Raw genomic sequence first — 13,821 nt, forward strand, 5'->3', positions numbered from 1 at the left:
TTTCGGAAACAAAGATCAACAGGCGACCTTTCATCACATGTCACTTATATTTGAAATAACGCAATCGAAAAACATGTAGAGTCAAGAGCTGTTGCGCTTAATATTTATAAGGCATTTTACCGTTTGTGGAATGAGGATTTGCTGGCCGAACTTCGATGATATGGCTTGTTGGAACATTTTTGTGTATGGCTCTCCAGCTACCTGGAAGAACGTTCCCTGCCAGTGACCGTCGGTGGATATAACACGAATACTATTATCATTAACGTAGGTATTCCCCAGGGATCCATATTGTCTCCAATTTTTTATGGTATATCAACAACTTATTGGAAAAAACAATAATCCAATATATCGCTTTGCTGATAACAGCACATTTGTCTCGTCATTCCATTTGGATTCTGAGACTTCGGCTGCGGATGCACATCTTCACCAGCAGCATAAAGTTGCATATTTAATGAGGATCTAGAGGTGATTTCGAATTGTGGTAAAAGAAACCAGGTTCAATTCACTGCCCCGAAAACCAAGGTATCGGTTTTGTCCAGAAAGATAAGTGTTTCCGAACCGGATGTAATAATGTCAGGACAGGCAATTCCGCTTTCTGTTTCGATGACTTTGTTGGGGTTAAAATGGACAGCAATATGTCTTGGCACAATTATGTGGCTGGAATTGCAAAGGCTGCTTCTCAAAAGCTTGAAACACTATTCTTAACCAGAAAACTGTACACACCTCAGCAACTTTTGATGCTTTATAAAACTCGGATCAGACCTTCTTTGGAGTATTGTTCTCACGTATGGAGCTCCGACCCTAAACATACCCTGAAGCTGCTGGATTCTATCCAGAAAAGAGTCATCCGCCTGATTGGAGATGCGAACATCACTTGCAACCTTGATAGTCTGGAACATCGAAGAAAGGTTGGGGACTTGCCTCTCTTTTAAAGATACTTTCACGGGAGCTGTTCAAGTGACTTGGCATATTTGATTCCACCAAGAGCGACACATACATTTAAATCTAATATAAATCGCTACTTTCGCACAGACACCGCTCTTAGAGCACCCTAAGGATTTTTCTGTAGTGCTCGTGTTCTGTCCTCAAAAAAATCTAAGATCAATCTTGAGCACTTCGCCACGGTAATCGAAGAAAACAGTGAGAAAACCTTGACATTGGATCAAACTTGCAATGAAAATGATTATAAAATAATGAATGTTAAGGGGACACTATTTGGTGATAATCAAGTGCTAAACGGTGAGGATCGTAAAATTTTCTAATTGATAAACAAAAGTTTCCAATTTCGCTAAACAACAGATCTAAGAATCAGGTCTCTCGAAAACGAGGACGAATGCTCTATCAGGTATAAACTAAGCGTGGTAATAAAGTGTCAATTAGGTGCTTGCAAGAAATTAAGATGAAAACAAAACGGCGTAACAGAGCTTGCTTTTATTGGTCTTGACTCTCCTGAATTTTTCCATTAGGACTAGTGGACTTTAATATCGAAGTATTAACCATCTACCCATAATTCGTCACACCTTTTGAGCCTTTTTAGCAAATCTGGATCATCGTTGACGTCATTCAACAATTCCTGAGCAATGCTCATGCAACGGTTTTTTTTATCGAAATTCGGCTATTTTGAAATGAACTTTGCTGCCACATACTTGTACACGGAAATTTCGCGCAAACTCTGGAGTCCCTCAAGGATCAAACTTGGGTCCATTAATTTTTCTTATATTCATTAATGATCTAACTTAAAATTCAAAGTCTGAGTATCTCTTATTCGCAGATTACCTTAAATTTTATAGACAGATCGAAAACTCTCAAGATTGTGTCAAACTACAAAAGGACATCAATAGTGTTCATCGATAGAGTGTGAAAAATGATCTTCCGTTTAATATATCCAAATGTTCTGTCCTGTCTTGTACTCGAAAACTAAATAAGATACTATACAATCATTCAATGAATGGTTTTGAATTATCCAGGGTAGAGACTGACCAAGATTAAGGGATATACTATAACTCCACACTCTCATACAAACCACATTTGGATTACATGAGACATGTAATGAGACAAAGTGCACATTTCAATGATATTAAAGCGATTACTACACTTTATAATAGTTTGGTCAAATCTAAACTTGAATACGGGGCTATAGTATGACATCTTTTCTATATTGTTCATAAAAATTGATTAGGAAAAATTCAAAACAGATTTTTGAGATATTCATATTACAAAGAATATAAAGTATACACAGATTATAATACAATTAGAACAGTAGTACCACGAAACGAATTTAAAATACCCAGTCTAGAAAATATAAATTAGGCAAGTATAGTATTAATGTGTATATAGAAAAAATTTCAACTGTCCCAATCTCAAATCTTTACTGAAAGAGAGAATTCCCAGAAGAACAACAAGACTCATTCAATTATTTGATGTACCATATGTATCAACAAATAACTGTTAACCTAGCATTACAATGATCAAAATAACAAACAACTTCCTGTTAATGTCAGATATCAACTTTGTTCTCCCTCCCAAACAAGTTTATAGTGATATAAAAACGTACTTTTCAAGCTTAGAATAACTTTATGTTTTTTCCTTGCATTCGGCTTTATATAGTAACTACTCGTAAATACAATGTAACTGTAGTCACGTATAAATATTAGAATGTTATTTATGATTTAGACTGTATTGACATTTTCATATCATTTTACCTGTTTGAAAATAAATAAATAAATAATTTTCTAAAAAATTGCATGTCATGAGCAAACATCCGCAACAACTTCTCTAATAATGTTTCTATGATTCTTCATAATAATTTTCATTGGTCGAGCATCGACGTTTACATCTTCTAGAACTTCTGTGAAAAGCTTGTACCACTTGTAAACATTTTTATGACTCAGAATATAGTCACAGTATGCCACTGACAACATTTCGAGTGTTTCTGAGCACTTTACTCCATTTTTTACATAAAATTTTTTACTAAATGTTGTATCCAACTTTTGTGCTTCTCACCAACAAAAGAAACATACTAAACAGCTAAAACAATGAACATATATTCGAGACAATTGCACCAACACAAAAAATAAAGAAAAAAATCACCAGTCTTCTTTTCACGTATTCCATCATTACTTTCCATGAGTCAGCAATTGAAATGAGGAAATTTGTTACGATAGATAAAGTTGGATACCAAAACATTATTATTACACATCAGCAGTGACAGGGTTGAAATCGGTTATAAATGCAAGAGAAATTTATGGCAATTACTCACCCCGTCGAAAAACCTTTTGAAAAATCAATATTCATACCGTTAGTCACGATAAAAATCTATATTTTCACTGATATCTAAGGTAGTAATGTTTGGGATGATAAATGAAACTTGCTATTAGGGAAATAATTTGGCCCAATGACAGAAATACTCACTATTTGAACTCCAAAAGCAGTAATGTCTCTTTTATTGATTTTCAGAATATTTTTGGTACGAATTATTTATGAACTCATTGATTTCCCATATTTTTTTATACCTTTGAATATTCCACAAACATTAATATTCATTTGCCTTTATACCACCAGTATTCTTCGGAAATTAATAATGTTTTCTTTTCAATTTTCATATACATTATAACAGGTTGTTGAGTCAATACTTGAAAAATCTCCAGAAACTTATGCAACGGATTGCTTTGTAAGCTTTCTCCTGAAGAAACGGCGATAGAAAAAAAACCGGCAGTGGCATCTTCCCACGGCAATACGTCATTTCAGGAATCGATAGAAAACTCAATCTACGAATATCAAGATTCGTCCTCTGTCTTTCTCTAAAGCTTCCACTGTTGAATCAGAGCCTGAAAATAAGATGATGATGCAACATCAGACAGCGCTATTTCGACCTTCATGTGTCTCATAAGTTATACTAAGGTAGAAAATGAATACATTACTGGATTCGACTGTCCTTGAAAAATGAGCCCGGGTAGGAGAGAGCAATGACATTTTCCCCACGAATACGTTATTACTGGGATCGGTGGAAGACTCCACAAATATCAAAGATGAACGAGGCTTCCAAAGGCAGGTTTGTTGAAAAGCCAAACTTCAATATTGACTGCCGAACGAGATTCGTCCTCTGTCTTCCACTACAGCTTTCGCTACAAGTTTTCTAGTTGGAACCAGAGCCCAAAACAAATCAGACACCAGACAGCACTATTGCGACCTGCCATAGCTATTATTAGTGGTACTAGGCTAAACCAAGAATGTATTGCTGGAATCGACTGTCCATGAGAGCCTGAAACCTGCTTCCTTCAACACACAGAGAAAAAATGTTGAATGGATTTTTTTTTTATTCAAGCAAGAACCGCATCAACCACAGAGGGTCATTAGCGGGTTACTTTGCAAGTTATAATAGATATATACACTCATATATAGATATATACACACATATATACGAACTTCATATTTGATTGTATACATTAATTTCCTTTATAAATTGTAAAGGTTTCTCCACATTGTTATTCAAAGTAAGTTTTATGTTCTCACAGATGTTTATTAGTTTTCGTTCTTCATTGTAGTAGGGGCAGAGACATATGATGTGTTCCACTGTCAACGGGGTATTGCAAAATTCACATAATTTGGGAGTTTGTATATTCAGATGATTGAGAGCATGCTTTTTGTATGTGGTCAAAAAAAAACTAGAAAAAAGATCTGTCGGATGTAGTTGATCTTCGAAAGAAAAAAAAACATTTTTTCACTAACCGGATATGAACAGAGAATGCACCACACTTCATTCATTCATGTGCACAAGCAAGTTTTTAACCTTTTTACATGACTCAGAGTTGAAATTAACGAGCCCACAAAACTAAAAAAGAAATCAGAGTGCAACAGAGTTTTTGAAGTTCCATTATTGGAACTTGGATGTAGGAGTCTGGTCCAAAGAATATTTCATAGGCCTCCAAATACTAATTCCTTGAGTATGATTGGTGACCTGAATGATATTTTATCCGCTGGTTGTCTTGTTTCTGATCATGTGATATGCATGGGAGACTTCAACGTTGACCTTTTCAAACTACCCAATCCTACTCAACAGCTTTGAATGCTATAATTTACAACAAATTCTCAATGAGCCTACTAGAATCACCAACGTTTTCAGCACGCTTATTGACCCAATTTTCGTTAGTAATAATAATCATGTTATATGATCTGGTACTTTATCATCTCAAGGCATTTCAGATCACAGCCTAGTTTACGTTGAATATTCAACAAAGAAATTCAAAATACAGCCCAAATTTGTAACACACGGTTGTTTCAATAATTTCCCTTTGCATACTTTCTTATCAGATTTATACCAGCTGCCGTGGTTCGAAATTATAAGTGAAAATTATATTGATAATACACTGTACAATTTCAATTCATTCATACCTGGTCATAGTTAGAACTGAAAAAAGGACATATCTCAAGTCTGTCTGTTCTGAAAAAATACCACGCAAAACCTGGAATGCTCTCTCTAACCTTAATGTTCGTTTAAAAAATCAATATTCATTTCCCAATCACTTCTCGAATCCCGATGAAATAAACAACTATTTTGCCCAATTCATACAAAATGTTGATAATAATTGTGATGAAAATATTGAATTTCATAGCAATAATTATTTAATCAGGCAAGGCAATTCACTACTGAAGAAGCTATTCATGAAATCTGAAATGATTTTAAAAGTCAAGCTTCAGGGGTTGATAATATTTCAATCAGAATGTTGAAACTTTGTAGCCCGTTTATGGATAAATATATCACACATATCATTAATTGTTGTTTTGAACGTTCATATTTTTCAGACCTGTGGAAAATTGCCGTTGGGAAACCCATTCCCAAAAAAATGATCCAGCTAGTTATTCTGATCTCAGAATTATCAGTATACTCCGAACCATGAGTAACATTTGTGAAAGAGTTATTCATTTATAAATTAATGAATTTTTCAATACCAATAGTCTGTTATTACCATAGCAATGTGGTTTTAGGCAGGGTTTTAGTACGGCTACAGCTTTTGCTACTGTTACACAAGACATTGTTGAGGGATTTGATAAGGGAATGATTAGTACTCTGGTTCTACTAGATTTTTCGAAAGCATTCGATACCATCAATCATGAGCTGATTTGCATGACACGCAAATATTATGGTTTTGATAGTGGTGCCTTATCTCTCATCTGCTCTTGTTCACTTGGTCGATCTCAAAAAGTTGTTGTTGATGGTCATCACTCCTTACCTCTGGATATAATATCAGGAGTACCACAGGGTTCTCTTGTGGGACATTTAATGTTCATCATTCATGATACAGACATTATCTCGTCCATCAAGAAAATTAAAATACAGGCGTATGCTGATGATATACAATTATATATGCACTTTAAAATCGATGAGTATGCTGAGGCACAAAATCTCTTCAACCCTGATCTCGACTTCATCAATGGGCTATCAAGTGAACATGATTTGAAAGTTGATCCTAATAAAACGATGATGCATTTTGGATCGCAGAAGAATCGTAAATTTGCAGAAAACAATTTCCATTTAGAACTAGGTCATACTATCTTGACTACTGTTAATACATCTAAAAACTTGGGGGTGATGCTTGGTACTGATCTCAAATTCACTAGTCATGTTAAAAATTTAATGAAAAAAAGCTTATATGTCATTGAAACTGTTATACTCTAATCGATGCATTTTGAACCAACCTCTAAAAAGAATGCTCTGTGATAGTTTGGTGCTAAGCCATTTCAACTACTGTGACTTCACATACTTATATATTCATACTTATATAATTCAGACAAAAAGTGCAAAATTCTTATTGCCGCCTGATTTATGGACTTGGTAAATATGATTCCATTTCTGAAGCCTTTAAAAACTCCCGCTGGCTCAATATGAAAAACCGTATGATTCATCATTTGGGTTGATTTGTTCATAAATTGATTAACCTTCCCTATTCTCTCCTTTCAATACAAAAACTAATGTACAATATTTACAACTGCAATTTATTATAAAAAAAAAGTTTCCTACATACAGATCTTTTTTTGATATTGTTACTGAATTCAAGCATTATAGGTAATACCATTAATGATATGTAATGAAGTGAAATGTATAATACTTTCAGAAACAGTATTAACTCCAGATAATACTTTCTGTGGAGAATACTTGAAGTTGAAATGAAAAACTGTGTCATCAAATTCAATATTTTTGTCTCCCTTTCATTTATATTCACTTTTTAAATGATTTCTATAAAGTCTTGGAAGAGTAGAAGGATTGTAGTTATTTCTTTTCAATACTTCCACCCATTTTTTTTCTCATCATTTTATCCTTTGGGAACCTAAACTCATTATATGAAATAACTCATCTATAACCCAATGCGCTTTCTGTTTTCTTGTGCCTCTCCGCACAATTAAAATCAGCACAAGAATGCACCATATTAATATTCAAATATATCTCTAAAACACTTTTAAAACACACATAAACTAAACTCGATGAAAAAACGAATTGTTCCTAGGCGAGCTGTCAGCTAAGAAAAAGTTGAAACTCAATTTGCAAAAATACGCAGAATGGATCCGATATGACATACATTTTCAATGCCAAATAAACCAATAAATTGTGATATGGGCACTCCATTTTCCTGAGGAAATGAACGATCAATTAAAATTTCTTGTAATTATTCATTCATTTTTGTTAGAAATGAAGCAAGCAAACAAATGAATATACAATAATAAGATAACTCGAATCCACAAATGAAGCATAAAAATGGAAAATATTTGCCTTGATAACTGATATAGTACAAGTTATATCTAGATATGATTCTAAATAGAATTTAACGAACTGTATTTTCAAATGGTTTTCGAATATTCATGAACCCTAATAAAATAAATCAATTATGCATTCATGCCACCCACCAAAAATAAGAAATTCAATGTTACTGGTATAATGGCCATATTGTCATCCAGTCAGCCATCGCCCTCTGTAGTATATGCGAAAATGTGCTCTTTCTAATGTCAATGGTTTCTTCACATAATATTCGTATTTTTGTTTTGTATGTTAGTTTTGTTAAAGCTGACTTCGACAGCTTACCAAGAGTCGATTTTGAAGTGATCTACTACTTGAAAAATTTGCAATACTTTGGTACCAAAATGAAGAATGAAAAATTGAAACGATGGGTGGCACATTTAGTAGGTCACTTTTATTTATATGGCATTCATTTCAGACTTTGTATTTTATCGAAGGATGGAAAGTTTTCATTTAATTTTTATATTAGCTTGGCCAAGGTAGTAATAGTAGAATTCAATCCAAAAATGTCCTGAAAAAATATTTTTCGAGATGTAAACTAATGACACGGAATATGTAGCAAAATAGGCATCAGCCGAGACCTACCTTTAATAAAAAACCGTTCTTTAATTAGAAAATTGTAACAGTTGTTTTCAGACCGAGTTGACAACAATTACAAAAATGGCGTCTGTCAAATTGGCAGCAACTCCGCTCTATATACGATCAATTTTATTGGTCAACAGACACGCGGCCAATTTAAATTCTTGCTCTTTGAATTGTTCTTTTTTCTGCAAAGTTTTGGGACAGAAGTTGAACCTGCTGGAGTCTCTGGAAATAAATAAGGGTAAACGTTCAGGTTCCCTGGTGAATGACCAACAAGAGGTTACCCTTTCATCATTGTTGAACCTTCTTCAACATCAATACGTTCATTCATATTCAAAAATTTACTTACTGTCCAAGGACTAAGAGTGTAATAGGTTTACAAATTCTACCTAGTATCACTTTCACTAATTACCAATTGAGTTTGATACCTACTATTGTTGTTATATATAAGAATAGCATATATAAATTGTTGATATTCAAAGTGGAGTTCGAATTGAAGGATTATTCTTATATTTGTGAGGGTTTATGAAACAGAGAACAGTTCGTTTTTCGATTTGGTCTCTCGTATCTGTTCATTGTACTGTTGAGATTTATATGATTTGAATATTCATTAAAGTTGTTGTATTAGAGTTAGGATCTAGTCGACATCATAATCATAATATCATAATGCATGTAGAGACATTTAAGAAAAGTAACAATATTGAATAGAATAGAATAGAATAGAAGTTTATTTAACCACATTACACTTTACATGTTTGTAGCAAGTCATGACAAATTTGTTACATATGCTTACGCACAGCAAAAGTAATTTCAGATCGGATGAGTATAAAATATAATTTGAGATAAAAAGTAGAGCAACATAAAGATTAACATTAAAAACATGAAAGAACAACATGATATAGCATATTTACGGTAGTCAGATGAGTATGTTGCTTGTATGTTGAGACTTAGGTAATCAGAGACAGAGTAAAAGCAGCCCTCCAATAGTAGTTGTTTGATGGATTGTTTGAATTTATTCACACTAAGATCTTTCAGCTTGACTGGTAAACAGTTATATAAGTTGTAATCCAAAGAATTTTTTTGTGATTTAACTAGGCGATATCGATTTGTACAGATCTTTTCAGCGTTTCTCGTACGGTACTGATAACTATTAGAACGTTTAGGTAAGGTACTCGCAATTCTGTGGATGTCTAGCAAAACATGAAAAATGAATGACGTTGGTACAGGCATGATACCTAGTTTTCTGAAAATTGGCTGACACGGTTCCCGAAAACCGACATCTGCCAATATTCGAATGGCTCGCTTTTATAACCTAAAGATATTGAGAGAACCAGGTGAGTTTCCCCAAAGAACAATTCCATAACCAATGTGAGAATGAAAAAGCGAATAATAAGTAATTTTTAATGTATCGAAGCTGGTAATATTTTGAAGTTGTCGTAGAACATAAATAGTGCTGGATAACTTGCTCCTAAGCTGATTTTTATGTTGATGCCAAGATAAAGTATTGTCAAGTGTTATGCCAAGCAATTTCACGCTATCATTTGAGGGGCTACAGTGGAGAATTGAAGACGCTGTGTCTTATTGGTATTTAATTTCAAATTATTTGTTAGAAACCAAGTATTAGCTTTATTTTCAATGTCTTCCGATATTTCTGTTAGTTTGTTGATACTGTTTCCACTGTAGATTAAGGTGGTATCATCAGCATAAAGAATTGTTTTATTTGGCGTCATAAAATTGCAGAAATCATTTACGTAGATGATAAAAAGTAAGGGCCCAAGGATAGATCTTTGAGGGACTCCATGTACTACAGGTTTGAAGCTAGAAATGGTATTATTGCAAGGAACAGCTTGATATCTATTTGTGAGGTACGATTTGATAAGTGTTAACGAAACTCCTCTCACCCCATAATATTGTAATTTTTCAAATAACAGCGTGTGTGACACGCAGTCAAAAGCCTTAGATGAATCAAAAAGTGTAATGGCAGTATGCAGTCCATCTTCAAGGCCATCAATGACATATCCAACTATATCTAAAACAGCTTGCGAGGTGGATCTTTCTTTGCGGAAACCATATTGGGAGTTTGAGAAAAATTTATTTGTTTCAAAATAGGAATATAGGCGTCTTTTTAAAATTATTTCAACAATTATACTGAAAATTGAAATTATGGAAATAGGACGGAAATTATCCAAGAAAGAATTATCTCCTTTTTTAAATATTGGGATCATTTTGGAGAACTTAAAAGAATCCGGAAATATGCCTGTTTCAAAAATCAGATTTACTAACATGGTTAACGGGTATAGTATGATGTCAAGTGTTTTCTTGATAATAGAACTATTTAAATCTTGGGTATCTAGGCAGTTTGAATCTCTTAGAGATTTTACCGCTTTTGTGATTTCAAGCTCGGTAACGGGCTTGAGAAAAAAGGTGTTGCAGGGAGCTGGAAATTTTTTAAAGTTTTGTAAATCAGATATGGGTAATTTAGATAAAGATTTTATGATACTTTCTGCAATATCCACAAAAAAGTCATTGAAATTTTCCGGTGAGATATGGGAAGCAATTTGACAAGTTCTTTTATTTCGTTCGAAATAGATGATCTTCCAGCAAGCATTAGATTCATTTTTTGCTGAACGAATGTAATCATCATAAGCTCGTTTTTTAGCAAGTTTTATTTGCTGTTTAAAGTCCCTCTTCAGGTACTTATATAGATCAACATCAGAATAATCTTTGCTCACGTCAGCTATAAGTTTGACGTTAGTCAATGTCTTTCTGAAAGTTTTCAGGGAATCGTCGAACCAGGTTACTGGAGATTTATTGGTGATTGGTGTGGATTTCCTTAGAGGCATGTGTTTGTGAACCAAAGAAGTGTACGTGTTGGATAAATATGAAGCAAGCATGTTAACATCGGTAGAGCTTTAGAAAATATCCCAGCTCGTTTCCGAGAGGGAGGATTTTAGTTTATTCAAAGTTGCTTTGGTTATTCTCCTGAAATAATCAGTTTTATTGATTAGTTTAGATTTTTCATTTAGTGATCTCAGTCATAATTAACATTCGATTCCATTGGTTCGATTTTATTGGGACATTGAAAGTGATTGAAATTGTAATAATGATGCATGACTAAGCCCTGTGAGTCACATATTATTCAAGAATAATGACACCTAGATGGTTATTCCAGTTTAATTCTCTGTTTTGGTGGTCCAACCTTCAATTTTTCCAACATTTTATCGGTTTGAAAAAAATAATCGCTTAAATGATATCTACCAATATTGTAGATGAAACCTCAGGCATAGAAACCTATAACCTACCAGCAAACCTCCTCAATGATTTTTTTTTGGAATTCATTGAAGTTTTCATCACTGACCTGGATTGCATTCCGATTGAGATATAGTATATCAATACTGGTTATAAGGTATAATAATAAGTACGGCATGACTAATTTTGAAACATTTTCATCGATAACTTTGCAATACTTTCCAAGTTAAATAATATAAGAGATAATTTCAAACCTTTTTGGGTAACTTTTTGTTTTTTTTTCAGGCCGGACATAGTGGGACTGCGCCCGCTAGCTGCTCCAAGACCAACCCCGGCTTTAGAAGATTTAGAGGCGGTTCCAAGGCGACAAGCCTCTGTGGACGCCGAAGCTATTCGAATAGTTATACACGATGTTGATTCCGGTACGGCGGCTGCTGCTCAGAAAAGAGTGGTTCTCAGGAGAGATCCCACCGACAAAGCTCACAGAAGTAAGTGTCTCAGATCATTGACATATTTGATTGATTCGTGGTAAACTGCTAGCTTAGTATCAAGCTAGCAAAACCTTCCTGAATGAACAAAAAATATAAAAATCATTCAAATGTATGGTAGGCTTCAGAGGGTTGACATTGAAATAATTCTACAGTGTGTAAAAGTCAAATGGAATACATTTATTATTTCGGTTACTGCATATTTGACAAAAATCCCGAAACAAGTCAAATGTAAATCATAATTTGATATTCTTCAACGTAATTGCCACCCCTACCTTCAACCCCCTTCGAATTACAGGTACAACCCCCAATTTTTTGAATGGAAAGTATAGTGAAGGTAATGATATCTTCATTCTCTATTCAAAAATGTTATCGCTTTTGTATTTATTGCAACAACCAAAACAAAATAATTTAAATTATGTGGTTACCGAAATTCGATAAAATACACTCAAAAATTGAAATGTATTGCAAAACGTAATAAAATGTAGAATACGAAAGAGAACTATGGATGTTGACGAAGTAGATGTTCAAAATGTTTACCGCGAACGTCTTGGCAACATCCTAATCTCAAATAAAACTGTCCTAATCGACCTAATCGCAAGCGACATTCGTTCTTTTAAGTCATTCAAATCTGAAGGTTTAGATTTGTACACATTGCTCTTCACATATCTCTCCCTATCCACCGATTGGGAAATGTATCGAGGTATTGCCGGACATTAAATTGGTAATGTAGTGGAGCTCCGTCCTGCTGAAACCATATATTATTTACTGTAGGGTTTCCTGGATCAGGATATAAATTTGCTAAACTTGGAATGTCATCATTTTGAAGTAGTGCCAAATAATTATCGTCATTCAAGTTTCCCTCAATGAAAAAGGGACTAATGATATGGTTTCCTACGATCCCTGCCCAAACATTAGCATGATTAGCATGACCATTAAGAGATAAAGTATACTCATCAGAAAACATAACGGCTTCTAATTGGATAATATTGTTATACAACATGTCGATCATTTGCTCATAAAAATAAGTTCTTTTTACAAAATTGTCTTCCATTAACTCCTGAGTAGGTGTAATTTCAAAGTGATGCACTTTATTTTCGTTTAATATGTTTACATCGATGTATGGCTAACATTGAATGTAGTGGATGCCTGTCTACTCGATGCATGTGGGTTTTCCTCAAACTCGAGCATCACATCTAATTTGAGTTCATCACTCATTGCATTGGCAGCTGCTTTTTTTATCTGCTCCACATGATCAAGTTCGAGAAACTGCTTCTCTATTTTGCTTATTGTTCCTTGAGATTTGGGCGGTAAATTAGTAAATTTTTCATGAATAGGCGAGCTACTTCCTGTTGTGTTCGGATTTTACCTCCGTAACCAATCATTTGTAAAACTGTTATTTTATGAATTACCATTGATCTAACCATTTGTCACACTTGAAGTTAACGAACTTCGAACTTGAATTAAAATACTGACAACTAATGTTGTAACATACGAAACACGTTGACAAGGTGTTTTAAACTAACGTTGCCACGGAAATTATTTACAGTTTTTCAAAGGATACCGTCTAAAAAGAAAATTGCTATGGTTTTTGCTTACTTTCTTATTATCAATACCCCAATGAAATAAGTTTTGAGCATATTGCAATAAGTTTTGAGTGTAGTTTATCGAATTTCGGTATCCACATGATTTTAATTTATTGTCTCTCAATTG

General features: G+C 34.0%; 1 protein-coding gene across 1 annotated transcript in view; it reads left to right on the forward strand.

Moving 5' to 3' along the window:
* The window catches only part of Fife (regulating synaptic membrane exocytosis protein fife), an 88,194-nt gene that overhangs the window by 43,802 nt on the left and 30,571 nt on the right, over window positions 1-13,821 (forward strand). Inside the window, exons 5-6 of the mRNA XM_074178198.1 lie at window positions 5,986-6,268; window positions 11,847-12,108. Coding sequence (XP_074034299.1) covers window positions 5,986-6,268; window positions 11,847-12,108 — 545 coding nt within the window. The remainder of the gene's footprint in view (window positions 1-5,985; window positions 6,269-11,846; window positions 12,109-13,821) is intronic.

This window comes from Leptinotarsa decemlineata, unplaced genomic scaffold (assembly GCF_025532065.1).
Source record: "Leptinotarsa decemlineata unplaced genomic scaffold, Ldec_3_MD MMD2_tig00003736_RagTag_RagTag, whole genome shotgun sequence".
Lineage (NCBI taxonomy): Eukaryota > Metazoa > Arthropoda > Insecta > Coleoptera > Chrysomelidae > Leptinotarsa > Leptinotarsa decemlineata.